Here is a 23,043-nt window from a genome sequence, read left to right as displayed (position 1 = left end):
GCGTTTTGTGCCATGATGAAATTATTGAAAGATTGTGACTTACTGTAACTGTGCAATGCTAATGCCAATTCCCTGTGTTGTAACGTAAACAGAAAGTGACATAATTTCTAAGCTCTAACACCTTTTCCAATGCTAGCATCACACAGCTGCTCATCTGGCTGTAGGACTGTTAGGCATATTTGTTTATTAGCTACTCATGTCTGATTAAAGAACTCATGCCTGAAGTTTTATATTTTTCCAAAACTTTCACTTGCTTCCAAACTGCATATCCTCAGTTTCATCATCAAATATGAGACACTGGACAAATGTGACTTGATTGTGCGTATTTAGTTGTGGCAGTCTGTCAGGCAGAAAAGAGAAAAGTCACTTTCTTTGATTTCATTATTCACTTTATTATATTTTAATTAAAAAAAAGCAATTAAACCTAAGTCCTCTCAATGTTTTATGTTGCACGTGAAATAAAGGTAATAATGTTCTTGAATTAAAAACTGTAACTTAGTTATCTTTTATTAAACAGGTTTTTACACCAACACTTTTACTTCAATTAAATTTCAGCAAAGGGTCAGAGCTCATTAGCAGGATATGTTAATACGGTTTGCATGACTGCACCTACAGCAATTTCACTGTATATACGAAATACTTCAATTTCCTGCTGCGTCAATTATTTTCTTGTCTGTGTCTTACTTTTGCAGTAATGACAAAGAGAAAATTTGCCGTGTGAACAGTGTCACTCATTAGGAACCTGAAGCCTGCATGCTTCAGTGTAAGCTTAGAGGATAATCAAGTTTGAGTGGAATATCAGCACTTGTATTTCACAGAAGGCTGGTTCTCATTATCTTCAGGGAGCTAGCAAGCAGTACGTGATCTGCCATCATACTTTTAGCTTCAGTGTGTAAAAAGATGAAAATCAATACAGTTTTGATTGCCATGGTTAATAACAAATGTGTCTGCTAATAAACCACTTATTTTAGGATCTTTTCTGCTGAGACATAAAAGGCTCATTGTTTTTTTCTAATGAAATGATTTTTTCTGCTGGTGTTTCCCACTCTACCTGTCTCCACTCAAGGGTAAACTCTGTGGGCAGATTGTCCTGAGGATGCATTGGTAGGACAGACACGCTTTGCTGTGGGCCTTTTTTTCCCCTTTCTACTGGGCCAGGTGTTGTATTCAGATTCCCCTTGAAAGCTGTCCTCTGTTATGCCCTGAGTTTTTTTTTTTTTTTTTTTTTTTTATGAATCCATTTTTGATGAAATGATCTCCAGTGCCAAAGCATATAAAGTGCAGCTGGGAGGTGACAGTCAAACGGGGGATTTGAATGTGTAGAAAGTGCTGCAGAGGCTGGATACTAATATTCTAACTTATTTTGCTTGTCAGAACATGTGAAGTAGTACAACAATACTTAAGGACAATACGTCCAAAAATGTAATTACTGTGTCTGAGGGGAGCTCAAAGCTGCCCAGGGCCCTGGTTTTTAAACATGGTTCAACTAATACACCCGAACACCACTTATCTTGTTCACTCTAACCCAGCTAATGTGGTTTCTAAAAAACAATTTGAGGAGTGATTTGTTAATCTTGGACATAGTTAGCAATCATATAATTAGCTTAATTATGATCATATGATTATGATTATGATATTGATTTGCAGGTATGACCTAGTGACTACATGCAGCAAATTTGTATTGTGTCTTCAGAGAATTAAATTAAGAACTATATCAGTGTTTGTATATGTATCCATTTTATTTCATAAAATGATTGTTGTGCTTTGTTTTGTGTTCGGGGTCATTGGTCTGACATCAATCATAATTTTTTAGTTAATTCATGCTTTGCTTGATATATTGTATTCCACCATTTGTCAACTTGAAGTAAAAGCTGATATTGCAGCTTAGTTATGTGTATGTATAAATTTTTGCACATTAAAATCATGCATGCAATAACACTTTTTCATTAATCATAAGTAAAAGCACAAAATGTTTAATCTTAGTCTCGGTCTGTTAACAAATTCTCTAAAAAAATTGCCATTAGATTGGAAATTAGTATCCGATGACACATGAAGAACAGGAGTCATACAACTTGAGTTTCCTTTGTCTGCAAATTACAGATTCTTAATCAGAAACAAATCCGACATAATTAAATCCCTCCACTCATAATGTCTGGTGAAAATAATTCCAGATGTGTTTGATGTGAAAGTGTCCCAGTTCAGTTTTCCACCGCTCCCTCTCTGATGTCCGCCCTCTCTCTTGCTCCTCTCCTGATATTTTCACATGTAAAGTTTTGGTTCTATTTTGTTTCTGTCAAGTGTTTTTACAATGATAAAATTATTGTTTCTTCAATTGGATTCTGGTGGCTGTGGCAATAATGATAAACAGCTGTTTTTGGTTAAAGAAAATGGATCTTGCTATTTAACAAAAAGGTCTTATCTCTGCTGGGATCCTTTCTATAATGTTGTAGGATAACAATCTGAGCCTGTCAGTGCCAAAAACAAACACACTGACAGATGTACTTGGTGTGCAAACACCTGGACATGTGGACTGGTGCCAGTTTTTTTTAACACAAACTCCACACTCAATGTCACTTTGATTGAAAATGAAAAGTAGATCAAGCTGAAGCAAGTGAATAATTCAACAAAAACCATGTGGTAATGATGGTAGAGAGTTCACAACCCAACTTCCTCGCAGAGAGACTGATTTGCAGTCCCAGCAATCTAAAAAGCCCATTTTTGAAATACTTTGGATTGTTGTTAGTAGATGCCAACATTATGAATATCACCAAACCTGTATAAAAATTAGACTACTGAATAACATATTGATTAGGAATCATTAATTTAACAGCGTGTTCTCAGTTCTCACTCTAACACCAACCACTGTGACGAGCGAGAAAGAGAGAGGGCTACATTTTTTAAATAGGTTTGATGGTATATGACATTATTATATTTGTTTATTTTGTAATGTGTGGGTAAAAGATGTATATTTATGCCTATACAAGCAGTATGTCTCTCGTTCATTGGTTGGTCCTCTTACGAAATAATGAGCAAAAATATTTGAATAGTTTTTTATACAGAAATAACACAGCTCTAATTTATTCTTCAGGACACAGGATGACGATGGTGGCATCAATCAAAGTGTATTATTCTTATTACAGCCTGGCACAGACCCTGCACCTTGTGTACACCTGCTCTGTTGAGAAAGTAGCACAGCAACAACAGCTGCAGTTCTCTGTCAGTATAAGGTCACAGGTGCATGAGCAAAGCATTAGGCAATACATGTGGACATCTGTCATGGAAAAAAATGGAGTGCATCTGCTCAATCAGATCCATGTGTGAAAAACAAGGCTCAAACCCATCCAGTGTCCATAGGATGCCGAAGAGAAGAACCACAAATGATTGGCTGTGTCATTCATATTCCCCTGTATTCAACAGGATAACTGACTGACTGTGTCTCTCTGTACATGTACATCTCATAAGCAGTGGAGTGGAGATGGTGGTTTTATCCCTCAGGGAGGAGGTCCTTGACAAATGCAGGCTGATCACAAGATGTCCAAAAAACCTCACCTATATAGCCCATTTTATCATGCATAGATACTTAAGTCTTGAGTGTGAAGAATTGTGGTACTTACACCAACAGAGGTTCATGATTTCTCATCTAAAATCCCAATTATATCATCACTGTTATATTGGGGCCTCTAAGAAAAGCAGCAATAATTCTTATTCTTAAGTATTTGTTCATGTGTCAGAGAACTGAGAAATCTAGGTTCACTTAGAATCATCACGCTTACTCAGTTATTCACATACAACAAACTAGGACTGGTCTCGGAAAGGACATTCGGAAAACATGATGGTGGACATAAGTGTGGAAAGACTTAATAAACCCCAGAGAGACTAATGTTACTGAAACTCAGTGCACCATGACTTGCCATCCCACCTGCAGCCAGGAAGCCTCGGCGTAGTTCACACATACATCCAGTCCCTGAGGCAAAATTAACCTCAGAATCACATCAAAAAATGTTCCTGTGAGAGAGGGGCTGATAACGATGACAGACACTAGGCTCTCTTGGTCCACCGGGATGAGAGCGAAGAAAAGTGAGGTGTGTTGGGACTCACAACAAACACTGCTGATTTAGTGGTCTGAAAGGATAGCGAGAATGGAGGGAAGGAGGCTGGAATGGAGGTGAAAAAGCACATTGTCAGATACTATCACTCTCCCCAAAGGAACAACGTCAAGCCCCTCAGCACCTGCCTGAGCGCTGACTATGACATTTATCCATGCTGCTATGACTAAAGCGCAGGCCAGACGACCCTGTCTGAACACCAATCCTCTGACTGGCCCATCTCTCCGGCTGCGCTGAAATGAAGCTGTCATTCGTGCCGTGGCTCTTTCACTGTGTGTCACTCTGCAGGGAGAGATTGATGCTCTTCCTTTTTTCACTCCTATTCAGCGCAGCTCCTGCAGTGGGATTAGCTGATTTGAAATGTTGATGAAGTTCAGACAGCTCCAACTGGGCACAGAGATACATCTTCATTATGCTGCAAAGTGCTCCTAAAACATTATCATTAGTCTTCAAACCGCTGGATGGCAAACTGCAGTCCAAAGCCGGACTGCCACGTATAGACCTGTCATTTTAAAAGCAAACTGCTGCTCCATGTCTCAGGCTTCTATCTGCTTTGATTTAGCCATATGGTTCTGAGATGTTTGATGAAGTTTTACAGTATATCTCCATGATTTTTATTTGTAGACTCTGCACAAGTTAACTTACATACAACACAACTTACAGCTTAAACCTGTAATCAGTAAATAAATGAACACTGATCGTGCCTGCCCTGTCTTTTAGAAATTTGCATTTATATGATATTGATTATTTTTACTTTAATGTAATCGCTGTCTGGATTATGTTCTTTAACAGTGTTCTTTCTTGTACATTTCTGTACCACACAAGTCACTGGAAGGTGGTTGGGTAGATGTTGGGCAGGACTTTGACCTTATAGACTGAGGTTTGCATCTTGAGTCCCATGTGTGATGAGGTTTTGGCAAACAGCACTTTGGTTAAGGCTATGATAAGACTGTGGTTTCAGTTAATTGTTAGTACTTTTGTGTCTTGGAGTCACTGCATACTTCTGTCTGTACTACACCATGACCATGATCTTGGTTTTTAATGATAAAAGGGGAAAAGGACTGGGGTAGGAAGGGAATCAAAAGAAAAATGGTGGGAAGCTCAACACCAACATAATTTCATTTAAAAAAGCTGAAAAATCAAATTCTAATGACTATAGCTTTAAAGCAGCTATTATGGATATGTATGTATATCAACAATGTATCAAAATGTGTCACACAGAGTTGAGTATTTAGTTGCTGAAGAGTCAGATTGTGATTGATTGTTGATTAAGACCAAAACCAGAGCTAAAAGAGAATGAATATCGGTCTTACATTCATCAGAATCTAAACATGACATGAACAAATGAACATTGTGCTGTAATTGCCAGATGGAACAGTAACAGTTTGCTGCCAAGTTTACCATATCTGATATAATGCAAGATGGCGCCATGGCTGATACCTTTTCTGTTTTTGTTTATTTGCTCAGTTTTCAGCTGTCCCTCTCTGATCACACTCATCTAGAAGGAACTTTTAAATATCTGAAGGTATTTTTTATTTATTTTTTTTTACCTTATTCAATGAGTTTCACCTTTTGGTTGTAGGAGCAGCAGCTCTCGATGGGATTTACAGGAGACGGTGACAGGGTAAGCAAGCTGAAGTGAGACTTCAAATTTCCTATGAATCCACCTGATGAATGTCTGTTCTCTGGTCAACAAGATGGATGCTGCTCCTCAATGCACAAACATGGACTCTTGGGGATGTGCCGCCCTGTGCCTTACCAAAACCTGGCTTGGTGAGCACATCCCATACACAGCATCTAACTTCAATTTCTCCAAGGAGACAATGTAACAGAACTATCAGGGAAAACAAGGCAAGGCCGATTCAACTTCTACATAAACAAAGGTTGTTGTGCAGATGTCACCGTTTAAACAAAATCATGCAGTCCACACTCAGAGACTACTTTCTTGCCCTATAAACAGTTTTTATTCACAGTGGGAGTTGGCTTTGTTATTTCTGGTCAGTGTTTACATCCAACCTCAGGCCTGTCTTAGTGAAGAGTTACAACACCTGGCTGACAGATAACTAACACGGAGCACAAACATCCAGACTTCCTATTCATTGTTCTTGGGGATTTTAACAGAGCAAACCTCAGCCACAATTTACCAACACATGGACAGCACATTAAGTGTCCCGCCAGGGATAAAAACACAGTGAACCATTGCTATACTGCAATAAAGAAAGCAAATAGATCTGTCCCCCATGCAGCACTGAGATTCTCTGATCACAGTCTGGTTCATCTTCATCTGACATACAGGCAGAACTCATCGACAGTGGGACATCATCGATTGGGTCTATGTTTGATGCATGGCACACACTGTGGCAATGTCTCCTATGGTGGGGGCAGTAAGCCAGCTAGTGTCGTGCCTTGTGTAGCTTCCATGATTACTTACAGGAAATGTTGCTGTCTGCTTTGCATTGAAAGAATGGCAGAGGCACATACTAACGTTACATCAGGGAAATACATGAATAGAGGTTCTAATTTTAAAAACAAATGTAAGGGAGAGAAAGGCCTTCTGCGTGTTTGCTCTCCATTTTGAGATGGATCAAAGTACTGTAGACAGACTCATGGTACAGCTATGTTAAAAAGTGCTTCATAAAGCTAACACTCCTATAAAAACTTGATCCATCACAAAACAAGGAGAAAACACTGAGATGCTATTTCTGTACATTACATTTGTTTTTAAATCAATCTGCCAGAAATGGCTGTAGATTTAGCTGTAGTGGCCAACTTGCCTTGCCCAGTTGTTATAAGAGTACAGTAAAAGAAGATGATGCTAGAAATAATCGATTAGACAAAGTGATAATTAAGAGATTTACACACACACACACACACACACACACACACACACACACACACACACACACACACACACACACACACTTAGCCAATAAAGCTGATTCTGATGATTTGTAATTCTGACATCAACTTAAACCATGATGATGTATCAATGCTGTGGTCACAACATGTTTTTCGTACTTTCCTACTGTTGTTTATGGAGCAGAAGGCAGCTTTTTTCAGTAATAACGCTCTATGAAAGCCATTGTACACTACCTACTCAGCACCAAACAGCAGAAAGACAAGTTAGAGACCAGCTGGTGAACATAGTGGACCATTTAGCAGCTAAAGAGCCAGAATACTTTCTCAGGAGTTTGTGGAGACCAAAACAAAGCTAAAAAGAGACTGAATATTGGACTTTAAACAGATTGGACTCGCTACTGCAACACAGTGGTTGTTGTATCCGCAACTTTGGGGTAGAAGACATTGGCTTATCTGTTACCATCACATAATTTCTACTTACATAAGTTCAAAGATATATTCAGATTTGGGTGCATTCCTACTCAAAATGGCTTTAAATGTTTTTAAACCATTTATTGACTACAGGACTCAGCCTAGTCTTACAGCAGGTTGATGCCATTAAAAAGAAATCCCATCAATTAGAGATAAACATAAATTATTTTTGAAATTATTTTACAGTATTTAAGACAATGATGAGGTCTTTCATGCAGGTTTGAAAAGTCAAGTCTGCAAACATTGTGATTCCATACACACTTTACCCAGGTAAAGGAACAAACAAGTCTGTATAAGTACCTTAGTAATTGGGTACCATTCAATATCCTGCAGCAGCATGGGGGTACTGTGACAAATACTAATAAGCTTTTGGAGATGGGAGAAAGACGAGGCCTGTCTGTTTCTAGTTACTAACTTGGCATGTGCTGGCCTCCTGGGATGCAATATTTGAAGAAAACAAACTACTTTGTTTTTCTTTTTTCCTTGTCTTTATTTTTTTGGCGAGTGTTTTAAATTCAGGTGTTTTCTATCTCAGATACCTGACTGCATTAAAGGGAAATTGCAAGTATTTTTTAGTTGTTGTGTAAAAGACTATAGAGACCAGATTTATGATTTGGATTTTGTAGGCTTGGCTGGAAATTTATGAGAGGGGAAAGTGAACCATGAATGGCGGCTTTTTATACACACACACACACACACACACACACACACACACACACACACACACACACACACACACACACACACACACATACACACATATATATATATATATAGTGGTATGCTGGTGATCATTGGTTCCTACTGAAGCAGTAAATCATTAAAAACTTTAAATATGTAGTTTCGTTTTTCAAACATGCCCTGTTATTCACTGAAATAGCTGGATACTGTAGTATTTAACAAACATTACTTGAACAGGAGGGAATAATGCATTTGAAAAGGGACACTTTTTCAGATGTGTATTAATTCACATTTGGTGCTCGAATGCCTTAGAGTTAGAGAGAGTTAGAGATCTCAATCAAAAGTAGCAACATCCTGACTATTCTGACACTATTTTCTCCTGTTTATTCACCCAAGCTGTTTCCCAGTATTTCCAAGTATTTGCCGATACATAGTTCTTTTATTTACATTGAAACATATGCAGAGATAATTTTTAACAAGCTAATAATACCAATATCTGCCAACAATACAGGGTTTAGTGTGTAGTGTGAGTTTTACATGTATGGGCCACTTAATATACAATACAGCATTCTAGGGATGTTGTGTGTCCTAATTTCAAATTTGTAAGGTATTTCAGGAGAAAACTCATTAGAGAGACTTGCTTTAAAGTCACTTCTTATAAATGTCTTGCCTCAGTAATGTTTTAGACTATTTTGAAAATATGTCACAGAATGGAAAAGTTCCAAAAAATATTTTAGCTGTGTTTCAATTTTGAATGAGCTAACATTTAGATGTCGACTGACTTGGTTGAATCAATATTGTTTCACTTCATTGTTTCAATATAAAATCATCTGAACTGTATCTGCAGACAGACTTTGTAGATGGTGGATGAATTAATATTGATTCAGTGTCAGTTATGGTTTAAAATCCAACATTTATTCAACATCAGTCATTACCAAAGAAGGCTATTTCTGAGGAAATTGTGATATGAATGCTTGATGTTGAAAAGCTGACGCTAAACTGCACTGCTAGCTGTAAAAGTTCAGAAATACCAATAATGTATGAAAGGTGTGGGATATTTTGAGGTTTAAATTAGGTTTTTGGGTTAAGGTATAAATGAGCAGGGAATAATTGAAAGGAGATGGATGCAAACATGCATAGCTATCTTACAATTGTATGAAGCCATAGCTATAGCTTCGGCATATGAAGTGCATATTATGAAATACTAGCCTGGTTGTGTGACAACGTGCATGACTCTAGGACTCTAGTTAACTGCATTTCCCATTTTATTTTGTAATCATCATCATCATCATCATCATCATCATCATCATCATCATCATCATCATCAACATGCATCCCCTTATATTTTACTTCCTGTCATTATTCAGTTTCCTGCCAGTTTTATTATCACCTGTTCTGGACTGTCAGTCCTCCCAGTACCAAGTCGCAGCTGTCCACTGTGAGGGAATTTTCTAACACAGGCCTTCTGTACAGTTAGGCGCCCAAAGGTCTCAAGGCTGGACAACACAGAGACCTCATACAGAGACACACTAACATAATATTTAGAGACCATTCTAGTAGACAGCAGATAGGAAGTCTCTCCCCCCTGTTCTACCGAGGTAGCCAAGATCCATCCATCCATCCATCCATCCATTTTCTATACCCGACTATCCCTTTTCGGGGTTGCGGGGGGGCTGGAGCCTATCCCAGCTGCCAACGGGCGAGACAGGGGTACACCCTGAACCGATCGCAGTCGATAGCAGGGCAACATATAGAGATAGACAACCAATCACACTCACACTCATACCTGAGGGTATTAATACACCCCATTAGAGAAGACATCTTCAGAATTTGGTGTGGGACTACCTTGGATCACTTGTGGACATTGTGTTACTCATCCACTTCTCCTTGATGCATCAAGCCTTCAATCATTACTTCTGTTTAAGACATCTCAGAAATCAGAAATCAGAAAAGGCTGACAGCAGACGGGAAAAAACTGTTCTTGTGGCGGGAGGTTTCGGTCCTGATGGACCACAGCCTCCTGCCAGAGGGGAGTGTCTCGAAGAATTTGTGTCCAGGGTGGGAGGGGTCAGCCACAGTCTTTCCTGCATGCCTCAGGGTCATGGAGGTGTGCGGGTCCTGAAGAGACAGGAGATTGCAGTTGATCACCTTCTCTGCAGACCGAATGACAAGCTGCAGTCTGCCCTTGTCCTTGGTGGCAGCAGCGTACCAGATGGTGATGGAGGAGGTGAGGATGGACTCAATGATGGCTGTGTAGAAATGCACCATCACTGTCTTCGGCAGATTAAATTTCTTCAGCTGCCGTAGGAAGTACATCCTCTGCTGTGCTTTCTTGATGAGGGAGCTGATGTTCGGCTCCCACTTGAGGTTCTGGGAGATGATAGTTTCCAGAAGGTGGGAAGACTCCACAGTGTCAATAGTGGAGTCACAGAGGGTGATGGGGGCAGGTGAGTTCTTCCTGTAGTCCACAACCATCTCCACTGTCTTTAGAGCGTTGAGCTCTAGGTTGTTCTGGTTGCACCAGGTCACCAGATGGTCAACCTCTCACCTGTAGGCGGACTCGTCGCCATCAGAGATGAGTCCAATGAGGGTGGTGTCGTCCGCAATCTTCAGGAGCGTGACAGACTGGTGACTGGAGGTGCAGCTGTTTGTATACAGGGAGAAGAGCAGAGGAGAAAGAGCACAGCCCTGAGGGGATCCGGTGCTGATGGTCTTTGCGTCGTGCGTGCGACGTGTTTCCCCAGCTTCACACACTGTTTCCTGTCAGACAGGAAGTCTGTAATCCACCTGCAGGTGGAGTCAGGCACGCTCAGCTGGGAGAGCTTCTCCTGGAGCAGAGTTGGGATGATGGTGTTAAAGGCAGAGCTGAAATCCACAAACAGGATCCTGGCGTAGGTTCCTGCGGAGTCCAGGTGCTGGAGGATGAAGTGGAGGGCCAAGTTGACTGCATCGTCTACAGACCTGTTGGCTCAGTAGGCAAACTGCAGGGGGTCCAGGAGAGGGTCGGCAATGTCTTTTGAGTGTGAGTTTGGAACGTTAGGCTTAATCAACTAACCTTCCAAGAACATTCTGAGACTCTAGCCTCATGTTAGCTCTATACCAAAAAAACTCTCCTTTTAACATCTAGAGAATGTTAAAAAGAAATGTTCAAGTAACCTTCCTGGAACATTCAACTAACCTTCAGAAAACATTCTGGGAATGTAACAATATGGTTGGTTTTACGTCAGTAAAACTTGCCGTTTTAACACCCACAGAACCTTAAAGGGAAACATTCAAGTAACCTTCCTGGATCATTTATCTAAACTCCCTAGAACACCCTGGATATGTAACAATAATGTTGATTTTATGTCATTTTAACATCTAGAGAACATTAGCGGGAAACGTTCAAGCAACCTTCTTGGTACATCCCACCAATTTTGCCAGACCATTCAGGGAGTGTAACGATAATGTTGGATTTATGTCAGAAACCTGACTAGTCTATTGTACACTGAGAGATTGTGGAGCGGATCATGATATCTAAAGTGTCTTGTAGTAAAGGATTCTGTACGTATAATAATATAGCATCTGTGTAAAAAACAATTTTTATGCTCTGATGAGGCATCCTGAATTCCTTCAATTTTAATGTTTTGATGTATTGATTCAACAAATGGTCCTTGTCTGGTTCACGGATGAAGTGTGAAACTTGGTCAGGTGACCCCCATTTGTGATGATTGTGGCTTTAGGTGAGGTGTACAGTGTTCCTATCCAGGGGATGAATGACTCTCCGAAAGCAAACTTGCACAGAATGCTCGATAGAAATGTCCAGTTTACTTTGTCAAATGCTTTACATCATCTAATGACACAATCATGCTATTGTTTCAATTTGGTTGTGACATATTGATTAAGTTAAAAGCCTACGGATGTTATGTGAAGCATGTTTGTATTTGGTGAAGTCTGTTAGAGTGAATTAGCACAGGGGTGACTGCCTCTATTCTGGTTGCTTGTGTTAATTTTAAAATCAGTGTTGATTCGTGAGACAGGACAAATAGCTGCTAGGGTGGGTTGGGTCTTTACTGGGTTTTCACTGAAGTGTCACACAGCAATGTGCATAGGTAAGGTGGAGGTGGCTTTAAATTCCGCAGTTACTCTGCAAAATAGTGGAATCAAAATATCCCAGAAGTGTTTCAAGAATTCAGCTGGAAGTTCATCTGCTCCAGGTGATTTAGAATTTGACTTTTCATTCAGGACTTAATTCAGTTCTTCGGAGCATCTAAAATGCTTGCTTGCTGTCTCAGTGGTGTTGGGAGGTCCAGGTCATTTAGAAAGTTATCTACCTTGTTGAAAGACATTGTTTATATCTTGTGGAATGAGAATAATAAACCCTCTAGAATTTTTAATGGGATGATTGCTTTCTCTTTGTATTATATTAGATTTGTCAGGTATTCACTTGATTTGTTAATGTACTCAAAGTTTTCATATATGAGTTTTTTGTGTATGATTTTATGGCATAAATTGTTTCTGTTGACCAGGATTGTTGGTATACTGGCTCATGAGACATTTAATTCTTTGCTCTAAGGTATTTTCTAGTTTTTTGTTGCTGTTTTTTCTTTCTTGTGAAATTCATATGATATAAACTTACATCTCATTACTGCTTTACCTGTTTCCCACGGTGAGATTCCTGGAGAGTTGTTCATCTCCAGAAAGGATGCCCCTCTCTTTTGATCAGTGCATTGAAATCAGGATCTTCTTAAAAGTGATGTATTAAAGTGTCATCTTGGAGGAGGCTTAGCATGTGCTTGGATGTTTACTGATAACGACACGGGAGAGTATTTGCTGATCATGACTGGATGGATTATGTTTTCTAAGATATGTTGATGAGTGAGTTGCTTACAAGAAAAGAAGTCCATTCTGGAGGAAGATTACTGGATTGTGGCAAAGTATGAATATTCTCTCAATGACAGATTTCTCATTCTACAGCCATCCACATTCCAAAATTATTCTGATTTATTTCAGTGAAGTGCCAGTTTCTTGAGCTGCCAGAGGTACTTGAATGGTCAACTGTGGGGTTGATTACAATATTGACAGTGCAGTCTTCAGCTATCATGATGTTTTTTGAATCACGTAGTTGGGAGAAAAAGTTGTGGAAAAACGATTGTTGGGCCTGTAAATATTGGCGAATATATATAGTGTGTTGTTGATACATTAATAATGATAAACTTTCCATCTGGATCAGTAATTGATCTGTTACAAATTCAGTGTTTATATTTACTAAAATTCAAACACCTCAAATATTGTAGCTCTAATTTTGTTATTTGTGTTTCTTCATACACCAGCCTTTGATCTTATAAGATGATTGATGATTTTAAAGCTTGTGGATTGAGTGCAAAACCACATGCATTCCATGTTACCGAATTGAGTGATTACGTGGTTGTTTAAGGATATCCTGTTCTGAATAAAAGAAGTGAAGGAGGAAACATGAAGAGAGGAGACGAGAAAATCTGTCTAAGGTGTGAGTTGAACACAGAGGGAGATAGAGAAGGAAGCAGAGGGGAAGAAGATTGGTGGATAAATAACAGAGATAGATGATTGGGTTGGGGAGAGAGACAGAGGGGAGGGGGGAGTGCACTTGTTTTGAGCTGTCTGCATGAACTGACTGACGTTAACTAAATGTATAATATCAACTAGAAAGTACACATGTGACTGGACATAGAGAAAATTATGAGGACACTGAGCATGAACAACAGCAACAGTAAAGCAAGAGATGAACGGAGGCAGAGAGGGTTTTACTGGGCAAGACAGACTTTCCTTATACAAAGGTGTGATGCCAGGCTAGAGCTATATTGAGTTGGCTATTTCAGTCATGGTGTGATTTTGGTGTTTTGGAATAACTGCCCATCGATGTACAGTCTGTCAACCACAAGTTATGCACATTTGTTGTTTTTCCTATTATCCCAAAGTTGGCTTTCTTTGCTTTGGACCTGTTACTTTTGCAGAATGTGCTCAAATTTTGCAGCGATAGGTCCAGGTCCTTTGTCTGATCTTAAAACTTAAAACATCGTGGCTGTATAAAGCTGAACTGAATGTCAGTTTTCTTACTTCGATCTGCAGCAGGGCCTCCTCTCTTTGCCGCAGCACCTCGACGTCCTCCTCACTGATCTCAGACAGGAATGCCTGAGCTCCTCCCTCCGAGCCAACTGCTTCTCCGAACAGTGGACCCTCCTCGATCTGTTCAGTGGACGGGGTCTGAGGACTCTGAGGACACACACACACACACACACACACACACACACACACACACACACACACACACACACACACACACACACACACACACACACACACACACACACACACACACACACACATACACACACACACACACACACACACACACACACACACACACACACACAGTCATATCGAGGAGATCTTTTGAGACAGAGAGAGCACACTCACAAGAGCTCACCACCTCAACAAACTCTGAAAAAAGAGTTAAAGAGTTAAAGAGTTAAATAAAATGGAATCTGGAAAGAACTCAGGGGTTTTGTGGGGAGGACTGGGCAGAGCAGAAGGACAGAGCTGCTGCTCACCGACAGACAGCTGCTGAGCTCCAGGGCAGAGCCAGAGCTTCTGGAGGAATAAATATATAGAGTCCAGTTGATTCTGCTCTGATTCAGAGCAGTTCGCTGGTGGGACAAGAGTTTATTTTTTATACTTCTGGGATTAAAAAGTGGATTTATCTTCAAGAAGACAGACTGGGGGGAAACAACAGACAGAAGTAGAGTGTCTGCTGAGTTCATTCAGAGGCTGAACTGAACACACACAGACACACACACATGCTTGGTCCCTGTCGATGCTTGCCAGCTTCCAGCTAATGTACAGTACTGTAAGATCAAACAGTCACGAGTAACGGAAGGTGAATATCCACTTCCCTTTCTGTGTGAACACACTCAGTCAGTGGAAATGGTTCCCGATATGATATAATAAATATCGCAAGTTTAGCTAATATCATAACAGCTGTTTACTGGCCTAGGCTGGATAATCACCAGGCTAATCACTGTTGTTAACTGATATCTTCACTGCTGGTTAAAAGGCACAATCTCAGTCAATTTAGCCTCTGCAACATGTTTCTGGTTGTGTTTCTGTGGTTGCCATGGTAACATGCCAAGCAACAGCATCAAGTTGGAAAAAGTCGTCAACTCAGGGCAAGTGGTAAATAGCAGTATGCTACATTAAGAGCTGCAGCCACCCTCTCTCTCCTTGCTGCTGTGGTATTGACACTGAAAACACTGGAGCCAGCAGCAATTGCTCGCTGTCTGAAAGTAGATAAGTAAGTCTGAAAGTAAATAAAGTAGCCTCAACAGTGCTGTAGTAACAGCAGTATTACAGTTACTACAGTAGCAGCACATACAATATCAACAGCTGACAGCAGAGCAAGCAGCAACAATGGTAGCAGCAGTAGTCACACTGCAATAAAAGAAAAAAACGTCTCCTGTGATAATTGTGATTATTATAATTACACAACACACGATCTGAGATTAGATGTACTGGCACACAGACCTGACAAGAGTAACAGTAGATCTGGAGCACACCTAATGTGACTGCACTAAATATAAGTCATTTAGACCTGACTTGACAAGGGTACCGGGGTGGGTGACTGTCAACATGGAGGACTTGTTCAGACCTCTAGTAGTACTCTAGTTGTAGTACTAATAGGACTGGAATTGGTCAAGATTATTGTTTTATAACACAATTTTGTAATAAATGTAAATTACATTCTAGCAGCTAAAGTACCTGTGTACCTTTACTAACTTAACTGTCCTAAAGTACAAATTTGAGCTATTTATGAAACCCCAATTCAAAAAAAGAAGGACATTGTGTGAAACATAAGTAAAAACAGAATGCAATGATTTGCAAGTCATTTCTGACCTATATTCAATTGAATATGGTGAAAAGACAAGATATTTAACATTCAAACTGATAAACTTTTAGTTTTTTTGTGACTATACACTCAGTGTGATGCCTGCAACATGTTTCACAAAAGTTGGGATGGGGCAGCAAAAGACTGGAAAAGTTGTGGAATGCTCCAAACACACCTGAGCTCATCTGAGTTGGACAAAATGGAAAATTGTGCTCTGGTCTGCTGAGTCCACATTTCCTAGTTGTTTTTGGAATTGTTGAACATTATGATCTTGGGGCTTAAGAGGAAAAGGGTCACCCAGATTGTTACCAGTGCAAAGTTCAAAAGCAAACATCTGTGATAGTGTGGGGGTGTGTTAGTGTCCATGGCATGGGTAACCTGCACATTTATGAAGGAACCATTAAGGTACATACAGGTTTTGAAACATATGCTGCCATCCTAACCAATTTGCATTCCCAGGGCATCAAATATCGGCCCTTGGCATCTCATGCAGATGCATAAGGTATCCTTCAGCATCTGCAGGAGATGCATCAAGCTTTGAACTAACTCCACAGCAATGCATTCTCATCTCAATGATTCACAAAGCCTTCCTGCCAGAGAGCCTGTCTAACACACGGTTAATGCTGTGAAACTTCAATTATTTGTGTCCTCAGTTCCCAAACACTTACTGAGTGTTGTTAAAAGAAAAGGTGATGCAACACAGTGGTAAACATGACCCTGCCTCAACCTTTCTGGCACTCTTTCAGGCATGAAATTCAGAGTGAGCGTATATTTACAAAAAACAAAAAACAAACAAACAAACAAAAAACCATAAAGTTTATCAGTTTGAAAATTAAATCTCATCTTTGTATTGTATTCAATTTATTTTCCTATTTCTACCCCACTAGAGTTCAAGGGGAAATCTTGTGCTTTTAAATCCAGTTGTAGTTACTTGCTATTTGGTAGATTAAGATCTTACTCACAAACCGTTGTTGATACACTCCTATAGACACATCCTACTCAAGGGTGCACAGTGTAGTTAGCTTTATGATGACAAGCTACATGATTAAAGTGGTGGCAATACTTGTGAAGGACGCTCACACGTGAGCGACTTCCAGGATGCATAAATACATCTACAGTTTGCATTTAAGTAACATTTGTGACACATGAGCTGGCACCATTTGTGACCTACATGTGCATAGTGCTTGAAAATGGCTATTGTCAAACAAGCTGCTGAATACCTCCACCACCTCCAGGTCCAGCCATTCCTCAGTACAGATAGTCAACCTTCTTCTACAACTTCCTTTTCTTTTCCATCTGTTATTAAATAAAGACATGACTGACAATGTGTTTAAAACAATGGAAAGTTCAACTCAAACCCTGTTTATTTTTGGAATTACAGAACAGACATTTCAAAGAAGCTGAGAGTCCATTTTGGTCTAGCCAGTTACTGATATTTGAACAGTGCATTAGTCTAGAGGAGAGAAATGTAGGAGTTGGCTGAGACTGAGGCAGTTAATCCATGGAAATCTGTACACTCTGAACATCCACACACTTTGTTACATGTGCAAACGGAAGCAGAGGAAAGGGAAGCAACATATAGTCAGACAAAGGCCTGCTTGACTTGTTTGCATTGCTAATGTATTCCACCTTTGTGTGGCTGACTGCACAGCTAATTCATGATAGACGGGCCAGTGTGGGTCAGAGCACAAGGACCAACCCGGGCTGAGTCACAGTGGTCTATCTACTGGCCACAATCTGACTCACCACTCCTCAACAAACCCTGCAACATCGTGCTCACTCCTCCACATTCATACACTCTGGAATATATTTGTACATCACACAGATGGGAAAGAGGCTCAAGACAATCATTCTGACACCTTTTTGCACAAGTTCACATGCTGGTAAAAACTTTGCAGTTTTGAAAGTTTCCTGTTGTCAATTACAGATGACTTTGATGATGTGAATTTCAAGATGTGGGTGGAAAGCAGTCAATAGCATTGGCAGCAATTTGCAAAATGTTTGCATATGTATGGCATCCCAAACGTCAGGACGCCTCTCATCATTGCTATCCACAAACTGAAAAAGCCTTCCACCCCATCGAAAGCAGGAAGCACACTCTCATTCCTACTGCCACTGCTAATATTCGATCAGTAGCAGTAGTTTAACCAATTTGCTCTTCCTCAATGTACTCACTGATTAGTGAACTTGCTGCTATGCATTAAGGGCAGTTAGAGTTATATAATGTACCATCCAGATCGACGCCCCTAAAGCCATTTACCTGTAACGCTGGCGTTATAAAAGACCTTGATAATACTGTATGCCTTCAGAGGGACATAAAACCTTAATACATAGGATTCTCCCTTCTGTAAAAAAGATAGATTTAGATGTTTTTGTGAGTAGAATAGTTCTTGGCAGAACTTTTTCTGGCTCTCATTCTTGCTGCCCTCTCATCCACACAGATCATGCAGTGGCCAATTGGTCAAGGGTTGGATAAATGTCAAACCAAAACTTTGAATTTGGCTGTTTGCTTCTGAAGGCCATTATTACAGTGGCCAAAAGAGCTCAACGCAGCCTCTTCGATCACTCATTAGTCAAATAAAGGTTGAGCTTTTGCACTGTCCGAGAAACTGAACATGGTCAATTTGTGTTGCAAAACTGAATAATATTTAGTTATTTTAACAGTTGGATATGTATTCTTTTATTTCTGCACTGATTATAAAGTATTTTTGTTGGCTTCCTTCAGTTCCCATTTGCTCCACACTGTCTGACACTTTTCTGCTAACATTTCTATTCCAAATCAATATTAATATCAATATTTAGAATTCAGAATAATGTGAATATAAAGTACAGTCTTATGGCAAAGTATATTTCAGATATGGTAATGGTGTACCTATACAACAGGTGAGAAGAGAACTTCTTCTGTATTTATTACTTCTGCTGCTGCAATTACCACATACAAACACAGATCAATAAGTTTTATTTTATATTATCTTGTTTTAGTAATCAAAAATGAGGATTCATTCACGAGAATTGACTTTCATTTGCAAAACACAATTAGAAATCATCAGCTTCTCTTTTAGCCTTCACAGGGCTTCACAGTGAAAATCAACTCTTGCAGGTAACCAATTAGATTCAGATAAAAAAAAGACATTTCAGCAATGCATAAGAGTTGGATGTGATGAATGGAGTCTACTGTAATATAACAGAGTGGTGGAGACTAGACATAGCTTCAAAGGAGCCCTTGTGAGGATGCAATCGAGCAGAGAAATGCCATCTCATCATCCTGCTTTTTTATGAATGACAGTGAAACAAAGAGCGGATTTTCACCCTCCATATCTGCTCACCTTCCTCTTGTCTTTCTGTGCTGGAGGGAGCAAGGCCCTTGAGCGCTCTGCGATTTTCTAAAAGGGAGCAAATGAAGAGACAGAGTCAAGAAGTCTTTTTATTCCTCATAAAATAAGTCAAACATTTTTTTTTGTCCGTATGTGCAACAAGTAGCACTTCAGATATGTACAACTGTCTGCCAAAAGAGCAGCTCCATCCATTTATCAGTTATTAAGAATTCATTGACCATACCAATGAATTCATGGAAGCAAATGGAGATATTCTGTATGTGCATACCTTCTGCAGATCCCCATAGCGCTGCACAGACTCTGAGAGTTCAGTCTTTAGTCTGGTCAGGCGCAGACGGTCTTGCTGTGCAACAAAACAAGATTAGTTTTAATTAGCTCAAATGTTGCTTAATCCACCGTTTATTCTTCAAAATGACAGTGAAAAGGGAGGAAGGGGAGCATAAAATACCCGTGAAGAGCCACTGATTATATCAGAGAGCTGTTTGATGAGTTGGCTTGTGCTGGTGATGACTTTGTTGGTTTGCTGCTGCATGGAGTGTCTGGGAAAAGAGAGAGAGAGAGAGAGAGAGACAGTATTCACTGAATTATAACAAGACTTCAAGTTAAATGGAACTTGCCAAGATGCCAATATACAACAGTCGAGGAGATATTTTGAAGAAATACTGTAACAAAATTTAATACATTACATCCATCCATTTTCTATGCTGCTTATCCCTTTCGGGGTCGTGGGGGGCTGGAGCCTATCCCAGCTGTCAACGGGCGGTACACCCTGGACCGGTCGCCAGCCGATCGCAGGGCAACATATATACACAAACAAACATTCACGCTCACATTCACACCTAGGGGCAATTTAGAATCATAAATTAACCTAATTAACCTAACCTTGCATGTTTTTGTTCTGTGGGAGGAGAGTACCCAGAGAGAACCCACGCATGCACGGGAAGAACATGCAAACTTCACACAGAAAGGCCTGACCCGGGAATCGAACCGGCAACCTTCTTGCTGTGAGGCACGCGCACTACCTGCTGTGCCACCGTGCAGCCACATTACATCTAAAAGTAACCATTTTCAAGTCAAGAATGACAAGCTGTCAGTGTTGGAGGAGGATCGAAACATTGATTAACATCAGACACACAATTCCTTTCACGCTCGAGAATTCTCAAAAAAAGTGGGCTGGTATTGATAAAACTGGATATTATCTCACTGAATTGGTAGAATTGGTTCACTTGTTCAAAGAAAAGCAGATTTTAGGACTCAAGACAAGGACAAGATGAAGATTGTCAATTACCCTATTACAATTACAAGTGTAGAATTTGAAAATATTTGTGTGTGTGTGTGTGTGTGTGTGTGTGTGTGTGTGTGTGTGTGTGTGTGTGTGTGTGTATGAGTTTTATACATTGCTAACCCCATTGTCCGCTCCACATGGTGGATAACAGAATGAGTAGGTTCAAAAGGAAGATGATCCTGACACAGCAGGATGTAATAGTAAATTGAAACAACAAATGGATTTTAGAGTAAAGGTAATGCGGCTCTACCTACTGAGCCACAGCCACACACAGGACACAAGACCTGAGCCCTGGTCTCTGCTGCAAACACCCGCTGAAAGAAAGTATCCAGTGTAAAAATTGAATTTCAAAGTCTGGTGCTTTGTCAGTGTTGCCAGGTAGTTTTTCACCCAGATCGATTTTTTTCTTTGATTGTCTAGGTAAAAATTATCTTGTTCTACCTTTGTATTTGCAGCAAAGCTGTGTGGGTGCTTTTTTAAGAGGATCAGCACACACATACCCCTTTAAATATCTCTATAGGCTAAAAACAAGCATTGCCATATATATATATCAACATAAATCTCCTAAATGGAAATTAATAGAAAAGGGCTACTTTTATGACAATTGGGCAGGTTTGAAGTTCTGATTTGGCATCTCAGTGTCAGTCAAATTTGGTTCCACTGCACTTTGTATGGCTACAATCCATCCATACTGAGAAAAATCAAATTCCCTGCAGGCAAAACCATTTAGCTGTATTTAAATAGAACTTTTAGGAGACACGGTTGCTTAATAGAATGCAGTCTAGTTGCAGCCACAATATATTAATAACATTTAAGAGCTCAGAACTGCCCAACTACTCTAAAAATACATTTTTATGAAGTGCAACACTATGAATGTAAAACTGTCTGAAAATGTGTACCATTATCCCCATATTTAAGTCTTTCAAACTAAGTTTAGTTTCCAAACCAAATCAGTTTCCAAGCCAAATTTATTCGAGCATAACCTGACCCATACTGTCAGTTAGGTTCAAAGCAAGCTCACCCCGAAGTGATTTTGACAGTGGGTATATGCAACATGTTAGTGTGGAGGTTTAGAATTGTTTAAGGGCAACTTTATATAACAAAGTTTATCTATATAGCAATTTTCTGATCACTTAAATTTAATGAAAAATATAAAAAACAAACAAGCAAACAAACAAAAAACTAATCCCTTTGCCCAACCCTTGCAGGACTCTGAGCCAGCCTGCTCTCAGGTCTATATGGCTGAGATTACATCTGACCAGCAGGTTGGCTGAGTATTAACAGCTGTGTGATAGAGGTGAACAGTGCAACACAGCTAAGTCTGCTCTGTTTCTTCATGTTTTGACTGAGAAGCTTCTCTGGGGTGAAAGGTTGAAGGTGCAGCCATATTCATAACTCTCCAACACGTCTGCTAGAATACCGGGTTAAGACAGTTATCCCCCGACACACACAGACAGCTGCCTCACTTCCCCTAACCTCCAACTTGACACTAAACCAGGTTGCCCCACAGAGATAGGCAGCTGCTACACAAACACACCCCTGCTGCTTCATATCCTACTCAAATATTGATCTACATGTAGCGGATGGCGGGAGAAACAGACAGGCCATAGTGCACTGGGGCCAGAAGGAGGATGTCACTACAATTCTTTGTCTGTTTTGAAAAAGGTCAAAATGTCACAGTGGAAAAATACCTGACAACATCAGTCCTCATATCTGTGCTGAGCAGGGTTAAAGAGTTGAAGAGTCAGGGAAGTAGACAAGATAGAAGTTAATTTTGCTGCTAGAAATAAAAGTTTTACTGTAAGGAAATAATTAAATTGGAATGCAGCCAGTGTCTCTCCCTGGTCAAAGTCATAACACACAGAAATAGTGTCTTCTATGTGAAGAACTTTTACACTTAAAATCTAATCAAATATTTAACACTTTAAATAGCCAGAGTGCTGTTTTATATAGCTGCTGTGAGGTGATTGTAAATCTGTATATGCTTGAGATCAGTTATTATGATAGTAAAAACTGAATAATCCAAAGAATGGAGTGCTGTCTAGCATTATAGTGTATCATCAATAAAAATGACATAATAATAATAATAATAATAATAATAATAATAATAATAATAATAATAATAATAATACCAAAAATACAAAAATAAAAACCTCCCACTTTACTATGCTACAATGTCTCGGGGTAAGCACTGTACATGCTGTACTATTGATTGGCCATGGCAGTGTATATGCTCCATGATTAGCAATGCATTCTGCTCACAGACACACCAGTCTCATCCAGAATATGGCTGCGCGCACACACAAAAACTCCCTCAACAGAAAGATTAACAAGTCCTAAAGCTCAGCCCAATGCGTCATCGTTTAGCTGAATCACATGTCTTCACAACAGACGTGAAGGATTATT

At 39.8% G+C, this 23,043-nt stretch overlaps 1 protein-coding gene across 3 annotated transcripts in view; it reads right to left on the bottom strand.

Annotated features, from left to right (window-relative positions):
• The window catches only part of tsnare1 (T-SNARE Domain Containing 1), a 188,596-nt gene that overhangs the window by 80,363 nt on the left and 85,190 nt on the right, over positions 1-23,043 (bottom strand). For all 3 annotated transcript variants that reach the window (XR_011602346.1, XM_070966480.1, XM_070966479.1), the window contains exons 5-8: positions 19,801-19,891; positions 19,621-19,695; positions 19,344-19,400; positions 14,193-14,348 (exon numbers count right to left, since the gene is read on the bottom strand). Coding sequence is in view for 2 of the 3 variants with exons in the window: in XM_070966480.1 (XP_070822581.1) it covers positions 14,193-14,348; positions 19,344-19,400; positions 19,621-19,695; positions 19,801-19,891 (379 nt within the window). In the remaining variant the exon portion in view is untranslated. The remainder of the gene's footprint in view (positions 1-14,192; positions 14,349-19,343; positions 19,401-19,620; positions 19,696-19,800; positions 19,892-23,043) is intronic.

Source organism: Chaetodon trifascialis, chromosome 7 (genome assembly GCF_039877785.1).
Source record: "Chaetodon trifascialis isolate fChaTrf1 chromosome 7, fChaTrf1.hap1, whole genome shotgun sequence".
Classification (NCBI taxonomy): Eukaryota; Metazoa; Chordata; class Actinopteri; order Chaetodontiformes; family Chaetodontidae; genus Chaetodon; species Chaetodon trifascialis.
This window is presented reverse-complemented; position numbering and strand designations above follow the sequence as displayed.